At 41.2% G+C, this 15991-nt stretch overlaps 1 protein-coding gene across 4 annotated transcripts in view; it reads right to left on the reverse strand.

Moving 5' to 3' along the window:
• Positions 1–15991, reverse strand: part of FNIP2 (folliculin interacting protein 2) — a 46173-nt gene that overhangs the window by 558 nt on the left and 29624 nt on the right. For 3 of the 4 annotated variants that reach the window (XM_072120543.1, XM_072120552.1, XM_072120534.1), the window contains exons 5-17: positions 14494–14565; positions 13447–13547; positions 12828–12917; positions 10507–10578; positions 9549–9684; positions 8003–8204; positions 7119–7207; positions 6493–6639; positions 5595–5764; positions 3455–4580; positions 1734–1890; positions 1311–1511; positions 986–1101 (exon numbers count right to left, since the gene is read on the reverse strand). In XM_072120543.1, the coding sequence (XP_071976644.1) occupies positions 986–1101; positions 1311–1511; positions 1734–1890; positions 3455–4580; positions 5595–5764; positions 6493–6639; positions 7119–7207; positions 8003–8204; positions 9549–9684; positions 10507–10578; positions 12828–12917; positions 13447–13547; positions 14494–14565 (2679 nt within the window). The remainder of the gene's footprint in view (positions 1–985; positions 1102–1310; positions 1512–1733; positions 1891–3454; positions 4581–5594; positions 5765–6492; positions 6640–7118; positions 7208–8002; positions 8205–9548; positions 9685–10506; positions 10579–12827; positions 12918–13446; positions 13548–14493; positions 14566–15991) is intronic. The other variant, XM_072120560.1, reaches the window with a different exon arrangement.

Below are 15991 nucleotides of genomic sequence, written 5' to 3' on the forward strand. Positions count from 1 at the left end.
ATGGGAGACTGGTCAGAAGATCCACATTACACAGTAATACATGAAGATTTACAGCAGTGTATGTGTGAAATAACTAGCATGGAGAAGGGAAGAGGGGAAAAAGTGACAATAACAGGCCACCAAATCCATAGTTTAAGGGGTTGCCCAGGAATATATAAAATTATATACAGGCGGTCCTCTACTTAACACCTGACCCCTAGTTACAAACAGACCACTGGATGTTGCTATTAAATGTACTTAGGCTACAATAAAAAGCTATAACGGTTATTGAACGTGTCTGCAATGAAGCTTTATTGTTAACCCTGGTTCTTATGACAATTCAGCATTTTTAAAATCCAATTGTCACAGAGACCAAAAAACATTTGCCTGGGGTTACAATTATAAAATATTACAGTTCCGACTTACATACAAATTCAACTTAAGAACCTATCTTGTACGTAACCCGGGACTGCCTGTATACGTATAAAGAGAAAACACACAGCATTCCGGATAAAAAAAAATTAAAGGCTTTTTAAAGTTTTTTTTATAGCATATATGCCATAAATATATAGGTTATGAAAATAAAAGCTTGAACTCCTCTCTGCGCTCCTGTTTTAGCATCAGGGTGATGCCGCTACAAGTCGCACACCTGCTACACAGCAGGAGTCGCAGGCGTACTGTCTTGATATCACCAATGACCACTGTATACACACAGTGGATAAGTGATAATGTAGCAGTCTACATTCTAATCACAAACCATTACAGTCTATGCCAGACAGGAGTCAACTCAATTACTACTTTATAGCCCAGCGCTGTACTAGGTTTTGAGATTTCCCACAACCTGACTACATGCAGGGAGTTTTAGTACCGTATGTAATATCAATAACCTAATCATGAGAAAAAAAAAGTTTTTTATAGGTAAACAATGAAATTTGTGGTAAAGTCTAATGAGAGTGTCCCTTTAAGAAATCTTTGTCCAAAAATGATCATAAATGGGATTGCTCACCCCAACACAACTCCAAGCTCTTTCACGTGGACTCTTGTGTGTCCTCTTAGATATTCAGAAAGCATTTTACTCTTGAGATACAATTCTTGTAATTTGTCCTCGAGATGCATCACACACTATTTCGGGGGGGTCACAGAAAATGTAAAATGGTTAATACCCTCTTACACAGGACATAGTAACCACTTTCTATAAATATATTCATAGAGGTAATTGAACACCAGTTCTCAAAACAGAATCCCCAGAGTTGGGTAATATTCATATTGTTTTATAGAAGCCTGTACAACAAAGGATCAGATGATAAGAGGTCTAGAGTCCCAGTACTTACAAACACAGGGGGTGTTTTCAGCCTGTGAAGCTGTGAAATAGAGTGAAGCAAACTGCAGACTTGACTGGACACCAGGACTTCAGTACCGAGCTTTGTGCCGTCGGCTGTCATCTTCTGACTGCTGACAACCTGGACACTGTATTTATCGGTGTCTGCTACTATGCACACAGCTTCTGCCAGGGGCTCATCCAGGACCGGGTGCTGGAATAAAGCCAAATAAAAAAAATTTTTAAGCAATTTACTTAGAAATGTAACTCCTTAGGTTGGTATGATGCTTATTCAAGTCCACAGATCACACCATTAGGGAGAGTATAGTCTTAGACCTAGCTTCAACAGAAATGTGGGAAGAAGCTTACGATGTACAATAATGAAGACTGTCTAGGACTCTAGGGCAATGTCATCTTACTCTATGCACAAACATACATGGGTTGAGTGGGATAGGCTGGCTGTCAAGCAAGGCTTCAACTTCTCAGCAGAGGATATCCCATGAAGCACCATATCCGGCATATAGGTGGAGCAATAACCACCAAATAGAGATCTCCCAAAGTTTTTAACACTTGGACAACTGATGACATCAGACCTAGAAAAAAAAAAAATTAAAATGTTTTAATATGTTATGGCGTTATAAACGGTTTTTCACCTTGGGGATAATAAACATCTTATATCAAACTGATCAGAAAACGATCATCTTCTGTCATCTATGGCCAGGCGAATTCATTGTCGGGAATGCAGGCTGCAGATCAAGATCCAATTCGCACCTTCTACAACTCCCTGCATCTCATGCTCTGCAGTTCACAATCCTGATGCAATTTGAAAGAGGAGATGCTCCAATTCACGGTTCTAGCGGCTATATAACACAAGATCTAGGCGTCTTCAGCAACACTACAGCCTGACCCATCTTTGCCTGAAAAGCTTGAGCGGTGGCACCATTTCAGACTCCATACATGAGGCTTTAGCAGATTATGGCATCACACTTCAAATGGTACCAGGTATGTGGTTCTGTGAGCTACAGAGGCAAATACATAATATGCAAATGAATCTTAATTTGTAGCTTGCATTCCTATGTAGCTATGATTTTACCAGCCCACATCTGATCCTGTAGCGCACATGGTCAAAAAAACTGAGGTGGTTTAAAGCTTGAAATGTTCTACAATATTCCCAAGATAAAAGGTTTCTTTTCCAGTGCACCCTCACCAGGCTCAGAGCCAGAAAGCTATCAATTTTCTTCTCATTTCCACATGACTTCGTAGAAGATTTTTGTGAAATTTTACCAGTTTACCCGGTTAAAAAGAAAGAGGGAATGTTAGAAAGGATAAATCATACGCATGGCCGGCGCTAGCACCCGGCTTAGCCGGGCAAGTGCCGGGGCCCCAGAGGGGCCCACAGTACACACTGGCAAGATGAGCATACTCAATTACATCGGCATGCTTGTTGCCGATGTAATTGAGAGAAGCGCCTCACTCACACTGCCGGCACGGCTGACAGGGGGGTGGACACTCAGAATATTATTGCATCGGCGCCGCCGATTTATTTCTGGAGCAGAGCGTCTATCACTGTGCAGGACGCTGGCTGACGTGATGACTTCATGCCGCTAGCTTCCCTGCTGCTGCACAGTAGACGCTGTGCTGAAGATTTAGCAGAAGAGCGGCGAGCCCCAGAAGAGATGAAGAAATTGCATGCAGCCCTTGAGGTAAGTTGGCGTTTATTTTTCTGGCCACTAATAATGTGCATTGAATTAATGGAGCCTGGGGGGGGGGTATAAATTAATGGAGCCGGGGGGGGGGGGGGGGGCTATACATATTAATGAATGGAGCCTGGGGGGGGGGGGGCTATACATATTAATGAATGGAGCCTGGGGGGGGGGGTATATATTAATATTTGTATCTTAAGATTATGCGTTTTTAATGCCACCACATTTCACTGCTAAGGGGCCCACTGAGGCTCTGTCGCCCAGGGGCCCACTGAAACCTGGAGCCGGCCCTGATCATACGCTAGCACCTGAGGGGGCTGCTAGCTTAGTGTGCTAAATTCCCTTTATGGAAACCAATGCCCCATTATACAGATCGGTACACAGGAATTCCATATATTAACTACGCGTACACTTCAATAATGAGTTGATCTACATTCCTGACTTTCCATCTCACCTAGGCAGTGGAAGTTCTACTTCTTCATGGTCCCCGCTGTGGTCCCAGTTTTCTGAATGTGTGCGGCCAGTGTTCAGCTCCTCGTCGCTGTTGCCCAGGGCGCTGTCATAGCTTTTATTCCGTGGAATGTTTGCCTCCAGCCTGCCACCAGTCTTTTTAAGTTGATCCCCACAGGGGATGTTTTTGGGGGGTACCCGTACAGCATCTGTAAGGTCCTTGTCACATGTTCTGTCCTCCCTGGGATTCTCTGCTACATTACTAGAAATAAAACATTTTTCCGACAACTGTGAATGACAAGGAAAAGTTTCTACCGTATTTGTCTCAATGTGGTTACCCTCTACAAAATACTCATCAAATAAACTTGACCCTCCTTCACAGGAAGGGATGCGCGACAGTATCTTCCTCCTTCTATGAGCAGCAAAGGGGTCAACTAGGGGCTCCCTGGAATTTAGTTCCTTCCTGCAAGTGTTCATATCAGATTCAGATGATGGGGAACAGCCCATACTGAAGGTCACTATTCCTGAAGCGTCCTTCTCTTCCCGGTCTGCTCGGAGGACCTCCTTTGCCCATTCGGACAGGTGCACTGCAGAACTAGCTTGTGTGTCATATTTGCTTTCAAAGTGTTGGCTTTTAACATGAGATGCCAGAGAGTCAGAGGTAAACACATTATCAGTATTAAAAGCTGGTGTTCTTGTGACCGAAACCAACGTTTCCACTTTAGCTTCTTTAAACAATGTAGTTGTTTCTTTACAAGAAACCCCAGATGCAACAGGTCTCTGTGCCGAAAGAAAGCAGCCATCACCTTTATCTTCTGAGGGCTCAGATCCATTCTCATTACTCGGCAATGAAGGGGACAAGAGGGAAGACTCATTGTTTAGTGTAATAACCACATATTCAGAGTCTTCCACCTCACCCTTCTCCAGTGAAGTTGTGACGTTACTGCCCTGTACCAACTGCTCCCCTTCCTTTATGACTCTGTCATGTACCAGATGGTTCTCCTGAAGCTCGGAGCAACGGATGAAATAAGTCAGGACGTACAAGAGGCGCTGGACCAGGTCTTTTCGTTTTCCTACGACAACGGTGCGAGTCATTCTGACCGGAGATCCTATAGCCCCATACAGATCACCTGAGAGGAGAAAGAAAAGGGTTAATAAGGAAAGCTAAACAACAAATAAAACCACATACAGATGACCAAACATTTCATTTGCAGAAAAAAAAAAAATGATGGCACATGTAGGGTAATTGAACACGCAATTTGTAGTCTAGATTGTAGGTAATCAATCACTTATTTGGAGATTAAAGTCCATAATTTTTTTAAACATATTTATAATATACATATTCCTTACACATAGGCAGGGTAGCGTCACCGCTTTTAATTCTTATACTAACGCAGGGGTGCACCAGGACTGCCGCAAAATGGGGGCAGCATCAGGGGTAGTGTTATCTGCACAAAGCAGGACCCGACACTTAATATGATCTCTTCAAACCAGACGTCAGCATGGCCTCGAGATACTGCATGGAGAACCCATTTACTAAAATAAATAAAGAGGGAGCGTCATTCGATAGCTCACCTCAGGCAGCACAGAGTTTAGGTTCACCCCTGGCCTAACGCAAATGTTAGGATATGCCATACTCCTCATGTATGCTGTATATTTGAGTTGGCAAAAAAAAAAAAAAAAAAAAAAAAAAAAAAAAGTCAAATCTAGATATATGTAAAGTAAAGAAAAAGAAATAGACCATACCATGAAGCAATTCTGGAGTTCTTCTGCTACTAAAAATACAAATAAAAGGTATTGTTGTACAGGACTCTGAAAAGCACAGTTACATTCCAGAATTGTAACTGGACTTGTTGCACAAGGGGATTCTCCTAACGTTGCTGTCCTAGACCTGTATTGCACACAAGGTTGCACACACACGGTATAGGGACCCCGCTCTCCAATAAACACGGTCTGCAGCTTTGTATGGAAAACTGGAAATGGACTCCCTTTGCACAGAAAAAAAAAAAAAAAAAAAAAAAGTACTATGGCCATCTGGTGCTCCAGCGACTAATAGCTAAAACCATAGACACATGGGAATATATAAGAGGATAAAATTATAGATATTATAAGATCGGTTCAATAAACATACAACAGACACTCACCAAGTTGGGCCCAAAGGGGGTTATACGGATGAGACTTAGCCAGCAGGCTGACTGACTGGGAAGTGTGCTTTTCACAAAAAGATTTTATTGGAGGATGGTCATTTGGCATCACAGTTGGAACCCAAGCCAAGTGGTACGTCAGCACAGCAGTTAGTAAGGCTGCAAAGAACCTGAAAAGTACAATGCACGTGTATACATAGGTTTAGCTAAAATAGTGTGAAAACTGGAATAAGCTTGTGTATAGTCATTTCCATACAGCTAGTGCTTTATATTTACAGGCAAAACATATGAACAATAAGACACACAGTCCATGGGTGGCAGTGCCCAGACTTCCTCAATCGCAGAGGGGGATTAGCTCCCGTATGGGGGTTGTGTTGAGCTCCGTTTATACCAATGCCTTACATCTATGAGTGTTTTATTTTCTCCCATGATTGCTCTGTGTAGGTTATATTTTTCAAAAGGTGAAAATAAAATCTTATTGGAGTTTCAATTTCTGTTGGACATCCATAATAAAAATGGAACAATTACTCATCCTGCCCTCCCATTATATTGTACATGGCTGTCACCTGTCCAGGTTGTGGACACACACAGGATACTACAAAGGCTATTTGTGAAATCCTGTTCGTAGTTTGGCCCAAGCAATACTAGTTAGTTGTTGACAGCCATTCTGAGAGCGCTGCTTCTGGGCATGTGGACGCTCCAGTTTTTTCAATATAATTTCCTTATTTTTTGCGTGCCAACTTGGGCTGGAAGTAGACAGTGTCACTATGTGTAAATGACAGAGCTATTGTGGAAGAAAGCAAATTGGTGCAGATAAGACTCACATTTGTGGTCAATCACCTACAAGACTGGACATTGTGTGATATTCATGATTTGGAATAAATTGAAGTTTACTTACTGGTTTTTGTTGAGCTGCTCAATAAGATAGGTGAACTCTTTGAGGAAATGCTGGCAGAGCTGACTTTTCACCGTAGTGCTGGACATCATGGTAAGCCAGACAGGCTCCGCAATACGAGGAGCACAGTAGAGATTCCAGATAGTTTCCCTGTAACATATGAAAACACTGTCTTATACTTCACCACCTATCCATTACAGCAGGCAGAAGATATTAGGGGAAATTAAAACTGGCAGGGAGGAAGATTAATGTTCCTTATGCATAATTAATCACCCCATTTGTATACAGAGATGTTCTATACTCGCCTCTTGCCAGATCAGGGATGCACCTTCACTGCCAGTACCTGTTTGCACATAGAGGCTCAGCAGTGACACTGCATCACCACCGAGCTTCTGTATACAGATACTGCTGGTGGGGAGGGGCACTGCACAGATCCAGAGCACCAGAGAGGAGTATAGTGCATGGGGACTTTGGCCCCAAAGTCTGGTCACTGCAATTTAGCTAAAGACAGGTATGATAGAGGCTCTTACAAATATTCTGTAATAAATATCAGTCAATACAACTTTTAATGATATGTACAAAGTAGTTTCTGAATTTCAGAAAATTTATTTAATTCATTCTCAGCCTACCGAAACTGGCCCAGGGCCTCCATGACCTGACTGAGGTAAACTTGCACTCGTTGGCTTGATTCTGTAATCTTCCTGCAGGAAATCATTGCCTAAATTGTAAAGACCATGTTATTACCATGTCAAGTCTATTAAACAGGCAATCCCCTACTTAAGAACACCCCTAGTTACAAACAGACCTCTGGATTTTGGTTAATCGTGGTTCTTATGATAGCCCAACATTTTAAATCCAATAGTCATACAGACCCAAAAAGATTTTGCCTGGAACTACAATTATTAAACAGTTCCGACTTGCATACAAATTCAACTTAAGAACCAATCATGTATGTAACCTGTGGACCACCTGTACTTTGAGAATTCATGAAGCTTCCAAAATAACTTATGATTCATTTTGCTTTACATTAGCTTCAGAGTTGCAGTACAGAGAAAAATACAAAAGATGGCGGCAATAAGCACATAAACATCTGCCTTACTATCCAGAAAAAGGGAATAATAAACAATTCAAAGGTGGCTGGTTAGCTTGGAAAGTTTTTATTTTCTCTATCATCTCTCTTGTAGAGCTTGAAGGCAACCACAAAATAATGTGCAAAGTTAAATCAGTCTTCGAACCACAAATGATCAGAGAAACAACTTAAGCAATGTACGGCTAATGCCAGAAAAGGATATCTGTATGAAAACAGTAGACCCCCCCCCCTCCACCCAACACCCAAATGTCTAGTAATGTCTATCATGAAACATACTTCTAACAAATTCACAGCTTATAGAAATTTCAGCCTGATGCCTTTAATGGCCTTAGACTCAGAGTAACCGCTGATTAGATTCTATGAGTAATGTCTGAGTAATGTCTGTAGCGAAACAATTTTGCAGGCCCAACATGGTCACATTACCTTCTCGATTGAAGACTTCAGCTTATTTAGGTGAGACTCAAACAGAGGGAAATGTGAGAAGAAGAAATCTTGGAAGTTTTGTTGCGCTTCCTCCTCCTCAGACAAGGAGAAGATGATGCTGATGGCGATCTTCTTCCGACCAATCATGGCTGGGTTGGATGTGTAGCTTTCATCAGCCATACTGAAGGTCTCTTCTGTGGTCCTAGAAAGAATATTAGTAAAGGTAAAACACTCAAATTCACATGCCAGTCCCCGTACTATACTGGAGCACAGTTAAAGTGGTTTCTTACAATAAAATATAATAATGCCATGTGTGAACGGAAATAATTTATATTCATAAACTACTGTAATTATGTATAGGACTTCTAGACCATTAACAAGACAAAGAAGTGTGTATAAGCCAAAGAGATATACAAAAAGTTTTATTTCATATTCAAATACCAAACAACGAGAAGTATTAATAACCATCTAAAAAGTACATATTACCAAGACCACATCAGCAGACCCTGAGTCGATACATCACATTGCATCAACAAAAAAAAAAAAAAAATGCAAAAATGAATGCCAAATACCCCATTAATCTCAACAGATATCCAAAAAGGTGCTTTAAAAGGTGCTGATGCAAGTAGTAACTCCAGTAGCAAAAGGTATAGGACACAAATGGAAATGATGGCACAACCTCAAGGAATATCACATGGTTATTCAGTATTATATGTAGTTACCAATCCCTGGTCGTTTGCGAGGCAAAATAAGGTTAGAAATATAAAAGGCAATGTGCAGGAATGCCCCACGCGTTCCGTCGCTATCTGCAGCTTCCTCAGGGGTTCACTTTGGTAACTACATATAAATACCGAATAACCATGTGATATTCCTTGAGGTTGTGCCATCATTTCCATTTGTGTCCTATACTTTTTGCTACTGAAGTTACTACTTGGATCAGTACCTCCTTTTAAAGCACCTTTTTGGACATCTGTGGAGATTAATGGAGTATTTGGCAATAATTTTTGCAATTAATTTTTTTTCTGTTAATGTGATGTATCGACTTATCATAAAACTTTTTGTATAGGTCTTTGGCCTATATGTCCCTTTGTCTTTTTTGTTATTTGTCTAATAGTTGTTTTCGTGTGTTGGCCTGTATATATTACATAACACACTCTCTTCAAGGTATTGAGCTGTGCAGGTTTCCTCTCTTTTGCATTGAATATGTATAAGACTTCTGTAATAAAATATATGTATGCGCCTCCCCAAACAAAGGGTACAATTTACACTGATGCTGGGAAGGCTGCCTGCTCTGTGATCTTTGAAAACCGAAAAAAAAATTAGAATTTAAAAAAAAAAAAAAAAAAAAAAAAAAGACTAGTTACAATAAATCAAACACAAGGTGATGTCTATATGGCAAAGTTCTCCCGTACTACAACTTGCTGCCTGCAGATTGGACAGTGTTTTCAAGGTGACAGAGTCCTTCTAACATCCCATGAAGATCTTCAAATGCTACGTCATTATTTCTTTGTGCCCATTTCTTTCTAGTTAACCAAAGACAACTCACCAACGCGGCACAACTCCGTTCTCTAAACTGGTAGTCTGACTCCTCAGCCAACGTCTCTGATAGCTGCTGGCACAGTTACTCGAGAAAGAGGTACTTGGAGAAGGAAGAGGGGTAATCAGAAGGCTGCTGAGAGACGCTGTAAACAGAATAGGGTGACATTGTAACAAAAATACATAGTAATCAAAAAATCTCAGGACCTCCACATTTTCCTCAACTACAGAACCTTATACAATCTACATTTTTTTGTAATTTCATCTCTACACAACCAATGAGACAATATCTAGTATAAAAAGGTAAACTACATGGATTTGGTAACAGAAGGCTTGTGGCAGGCATAATAGTGTACAGAACAGACAAGGGCCTCTAATCTCAAATAGGTGAGATGATCATTTCTGAAAGATGTATTCCACAATCTAAAAACCACAAGCTGACCCAATATGGCAGTCAAATATACCGGTAATCTTTGGAGAGGGGTGTCACTCTTAAAGGGGAAACATTCAGCAGGTGTTACCCCACTATACTACCAGCCCCATCAGGCAGGCTTTGAAATGCCCTTTCTAGAACTCGCTTATGTGGAATTTCATTCATTTACCTAACTGCACAGGACTTCAGGATTTTTTTTAATAGGGAGAGAAGCAACAAGGCATGGTCTGTTATCCACAGACCAAATGTAAAAAAAAACAAACGGAAAAAAACAGCCCTGTGTGAGCCTGTACTGCCATCTTCATTAGGACTGCGACAGGACCTTGTGGTAACTAATAGGAGTTTTGGTGGAGATAATATGTGGCACAAGCCATGAAGTGTCATCATTGTGTTTCTCTTAAGACAACCCACCAGGTGTGAAGGGCATACACAAAATAAGGTGAATAGAAGAGAAAAAAAAAAAAAAACAACAACACACACACCCACTACATTGCTACATTAATGCATAATAAGTCAGTTTTCCAGTAAAAATTACCTGATCGAGCAATGCCGCTGTCCTTATCTTCATTCTGCCCCCTGCTTGGCATATCAACCGGTGTGCTATGAGCTGCGCAACAAATTTAACATATCATTAAAAATCTGGATGATGAGATGTTACAAAAAGCACAAGAAAAATGGCCCATGGAAAAACAGATTTTAATTTGTGCCAATAAAAGGACAGTCAACACCAAGTATGTTAGTACCGCCACCAATTTACATGCAAGTAAATTATCACTACATTTAAAGGGGTTTTCCAGTTACCTGCAAATAAATGATATTTGTATAATGATGCAGAAAGTATATTGGAGAACTGCGCAACTTTTCAATTTCTAGATCATTACATTTACCTCCTGAAAGTAGACAACCCTGTAAGTCAAACTTTGATAATTGGCATAGTCTACACCTCTCAAAGGCAGATCCACTAACACCGACTGTAAAATCCATATTAGATCCTGAAGAGTCAGGACATCTCAAACATAATAGCAACGTCCTGCAGTGTTAGAAACAATGTGACACAGGGTTTTTTTTTTTTATATTTAAAGGATAACAGGATAACACGTAGTGAACTGTCCAGGATTGTGTGATGAGCCCAGTAGACTGCACTTCATCACAAGGAATATAGTGTGCTATCAATCATTTATCATTAATTGATCTCAAGACAGAAGAAAACAGCGCCCATTGGAAGGATCCGTCACCTATCCCCAACCCTCTATTTTAATCCCTTCTTTTAAAGGGGTATTCAAGGTATAAGCATAACACATTGAAATGAGTCATTAAAACATAAGCCATCATGCAATCAGTTATTTATCATTTCAATCAACTTAGTAGAGATATGCCGTGAACATACACCAATGAAGGGCCTGTAGCATTTTAAATCAGTCCTGTGACTGTCACAGTGGAGGAGGCAGGACAGAAGATGGCCGCTGGTCACATGTCCGTCACCCTTCGGCTATCTTGTAGATCACTTCACATACTTTAGAAAGCCCATACATTTTTTTAAATCATAAAAAGAAAACTATTCAAGTTCCATTTTGTGGTTAATGACATTGAGTTGTTTTATTCATTTATTTATATGGGTTTTCTTGTACGAGTCTAATGCGACCAGGCTGAAGTATTTCATCAGGAGGTTTACCAGCAATTTTGACATACAAATTCTACAGATGTTTGGGCAGCAGCCCTGGAGAGCTGTGTAGTCATACCTTTGTGTATATTAGTAGCAAGTTGACCATTAAAAGTAAAGTTATAATCCAGCTCTTGCAAGGGCTCTGGGCAGATCTCCCAGCACTCTGCTGCTCCACAGTTGTCCACCTCTGCTACATGTAGGAACTTTGCTGTGAGTATCCAACAGAAACCCAATAGGCACTCAGAGCAGAGGTGAGGGGCTGTGGAGTACCCCAGTGTAGAGAGCAGACTGAAAGACCTGCCTTGAGCACTCGTAGGAACTTCTAAACTGGAATGACCAGAGGCCCCCTAAGTAAAATAGTAAAAAAAATAATAAGTAAATAAAAATGGCCAGTCTATTAACACCCAACGGAACATCGCTGCCTAAAGTCTTAAACACTTACCATTTTGTAACTTGAAATAAATCGGTCACATAGTCCCCAAAATGGCAGTATTGAAACAGTGATCCACACACACCAAAGTATGAAGAGGATATTGGTGTCAAATTATGGTGAAATTAAGATTTTTTTACATTTTTTTTTATCATCTGTACAAACTATTTGCATTTTTTCAAATTTATTTAAAACAAATCACACCGAAATAAAATTTGGTATCCCCATAATTGTACCAACCCAAAGAATAAAATGTGAGGGGTTAATTGGAGCACACAGTAAGAGCTGTAAATACAGGACCCTTTAAAGAAATTGAGCAAACGCAGATTTCTGTAAATTTCACTACATTTGGAATTTTTCTTATAGTTGCCCAGTACACGGCATGGAATATTAAATACAGACACTAAGAAGAGCACAAACCTGCTTCAGATCCAAAACAGAATATGAATAGGTCAAAGCACCTGTCAATTTCCTTGTGATATGACTCCTAGAGCGCAAATGAGCCATTTCAAAATTACTGTATTCCAAAGTAAATTGGAAACAGAAATTTAGGCTGAAAATCTGCTGCAATTCTGTGTGCATGGGCTCTTGTGCCTGACACTCATTAACATTACAAATATTAGTACCCAGCAGGTTAGTAAATTGTGTGGCTCCTTGTTTTCTTGTGTGGTATAGATGTTAGTAAATTGGACCATTGGTTCTTGTGCAAATCAAAAAGGTTTTATTTGTGTGGCTTTTAATTTATTTTGCATTCCACACGAACCTGAAAAGAAAGAGGCACTCCGGATGAGCCGGAGGGGGTGTGCATCAAACATGGCAGGCAGCAGCTTGCTGCCACACATCTGTAAAATACCTATGGTAAAACAGGAAGCAAAATTCAAAAACACACAAGCACCAATAAGCCACACGCTAAATGCAACATAGAAAATATCAGAACATTTTGAACTTTATGGAAGTGTCAGTCCAATGGTCATTTATGTCATCAGTCCTCGTGAGACAAGACCAGCAGTGGTAGAGCGCACACACACACAAAATCTTTCCTGTGTAGCCTCCACAGCTGCTTTTGACTCACAATCACCGATAAAGGGGTTATAGCGATAAAGCTTGTTCACATGATAAGAACATGTTTCCCATATCCACAGTAGGGAATAAAATGTATGATCTCTAGGGGTTGGACTGTCAAAATCCCCACTGCTCAAACCTCAACTCTGTGGATGGGATACATGTGCAACTAGAGGGAAAGCTGCTTTAAATTTGATTAAAATAAATCAGGCCCTGTCTGTGATTATATGGACCTCATGAGGGGAACACACACACAAAAACTAGTGGTATTGGACCAGACCCATACAGATCAGCAGTATATAAAGCAATTCAAGTATTACCTAGATTAGATCCATTCTGACATGAACCATGTCCAGTGTGGCTCACCCCAAGCTTGACCACCGTGCCATCATGACTTATGTTTTCCACGCTATCCTGTAAACTTGAACAGCAAAAAAAATAAATAACTTCCATCAAAATTTATCACAATAAACCAGGGACACTCAGGCCGCTTTCACACAGCAGTTGTGGGAATGTTTGCGGCTGGATACAAGTCCCTATAGACTTCTATGGAGCCCAGTGGCAGAATGGTACAAACACAAACACAGTGCGATCCCACACGTGTGTGTAACATGCAAAGGGAAAAGATTGGGCACGCTCTTTCCCCATACATGCGGCTGTGCATCATGCATCACTATGGAGAGGGGAGGGGTGTGTAGCGTGCTGCCATGAGCTTGCCCGAGCGAGCAAAATTGTATGTAAAAGGAGCCTTACCCATAGATCACGGCACCATGACTGTGGTAACCTTATATTTGCTGTTCATAGCCTCCTTCCTTCTAAAATCAACTTTTAAAATTAAGCTAATGAGCCTAAAAAGGCTGTCAGCAAGTGTTTGCCATGCCCATCAGTGCTGTAGTTTCATAGGCTGTTAAAATGAGCAGAGCCGTCTATTTCTCTCCTGCACCGTCCCCCGGAGTCCTCTTCTGCCCACAGCACCTCTTCAGGTTTCAGGCCAGGCCGACAGGTCTATGCGATCTGCTGACATCATAGTTTGTTTGCTGGCAGATCACAAAGACGTACATCTGCTGGCGCAGCCAGGAAGAGGTGCTATGGGGAGAAGAGGACATCAGGGTTAGCGCCGGAGGGAGAGTACTAAACTTAATTTTTTGGGGGGGCACTCTGCTGTGGACATTTGATTCATGAGGGGAGACTAATGGACAGCTCCCTCTTAAGCCCCACTACCCATATGTGCCATGTGTACAGTACATAATATAAATAGGATTATAAAGGGTATGGCCTAGTCATAAAAATAATGGGGCAATACCCATATGGAGCAAGGAAAAGCCGACATTTCCAGAAAGACTAAATATAAGGGGTTAAATTCTTACTTGCTAGTGCTGCCACTGAATCCTCCGACTTTAGCAGAGAACACTTTACTAATCATAAGCTGAGGAGGACACCTAAAAAAAGAAAAGTAGAACAAAAGAAATCAGTAGGTCTTCATACTGGAGGAGGATTTTCTTGACATGAAACAGCATCTGATTTTGCTGTGAAGTATACAGGCAGTACCCAGGTTACATACAAGATAGGGTCTGCAGGTTTGTTCTTAAGTTCAATTTGTATGCAAGTCGGAACTGTATATTTTATCATTGTAATCCCAGCCAGAACTTTTTTTGGTCTCTGACAATGGGATTTTAAAAATGTTGGGTTGTCATAAGAATCAGGATTAACAATAAAGCTTCATTACAGACACCTCTGATAACTGTTATAGCTGTTTATTGCAGCCTAGCAGTAATTTACAATAAATTACCAATATCCAGTGGTCCGTTTGTAACTAGGGGTCGTATGCAAGTCGAGTGTTCTTAAGTAGCGGACCACCTGTACTACTCTTTCCATAGTGTCAGACTCTCCTGGATGCATTCTTCCTCCACAGTCACCCAGCTCCTCCCCCCCTCCCGTTTTCCTGTCATGTGCACTGAGCAGGCAGGGGAGGGGGATTGTGTGGAGGAGAGGAAGAATGCATGAGGAGACACAGGCTGCAGCTACCCCTCCACCAGGACTCACATGATGCTGACAGGGAATCAAGTAATGCAAAATAAAGTTTTAGAAAATAATGAAATTATACCATTTTGAAAATCAGCATAGCATAGGCTATTGGAAACGGTCACCAGCTTAAAAGGACATTCCTGGTGACACGCTCACTTTAAAGGAAACCTACCATTTGATTTTATGCATTATGAAGCTACACTGATGCAGAAACATATCTTGTTTAATCCCTGAGCTGAGTGGTTTTGCTGAAAAAACAATTATAACATTCAGGACCTTGGGAAAGCTGGGTCAGTATGGCTGCCTAGATCACGGAGCTTGGAATTACCAACAGAGGTTAGTCAAGCATGACTAATCAACCTGAGCTGGACCACTCCTACACAGAAGCTGGGGGATGATGCAATCACTCCTCTCTCTGCCAGACAGAATAATCAATTGCTGCACCATCTTCTCCTACAGAGTAAAACTCACCAGCTAGGACAAGCGCTGAAGGAGCCATAGAAGCGACAGAGCTTCATTATAAATGTTATATCAGCAAAGCTACTCAGCACAGGGATTAACCAAGATATGATCCCACATCAGTGTAGCTACAGCATTCTCAAGGCAAGTTTTCTTCATAATGCATCAAATCAAATGGAAGGTTTCCTTTAAGCCAGCTATTGCCATCAGATGAAAGTAAATCGCGCCGAAGATCACAGGGTAGGCGGGGAAAGCGGCTACTGGGGCATGGAGTAGCCGCGCCGTGTAGCCTCGTGTCCGGCTACTCCACGCCCCAGTAGCCGCTTAATTAAATTTACATATTAGGGCAATAAAGTTTATGCTACGTTAGCGGGGACGTGA

Source organism: Engystomops pustulosus, chromosome 1, assembly GCF_040894005.1.
Source record: "Engystomops pustulosus chromosome 1, aEngPut4.maternal, whole genome shotgun sequence".
NCBI lineage: Eukaryota > Metazoa > Chordata > Amphibia > Anura > Leptodactylidae > Engystomops > Engystomops pustulosus.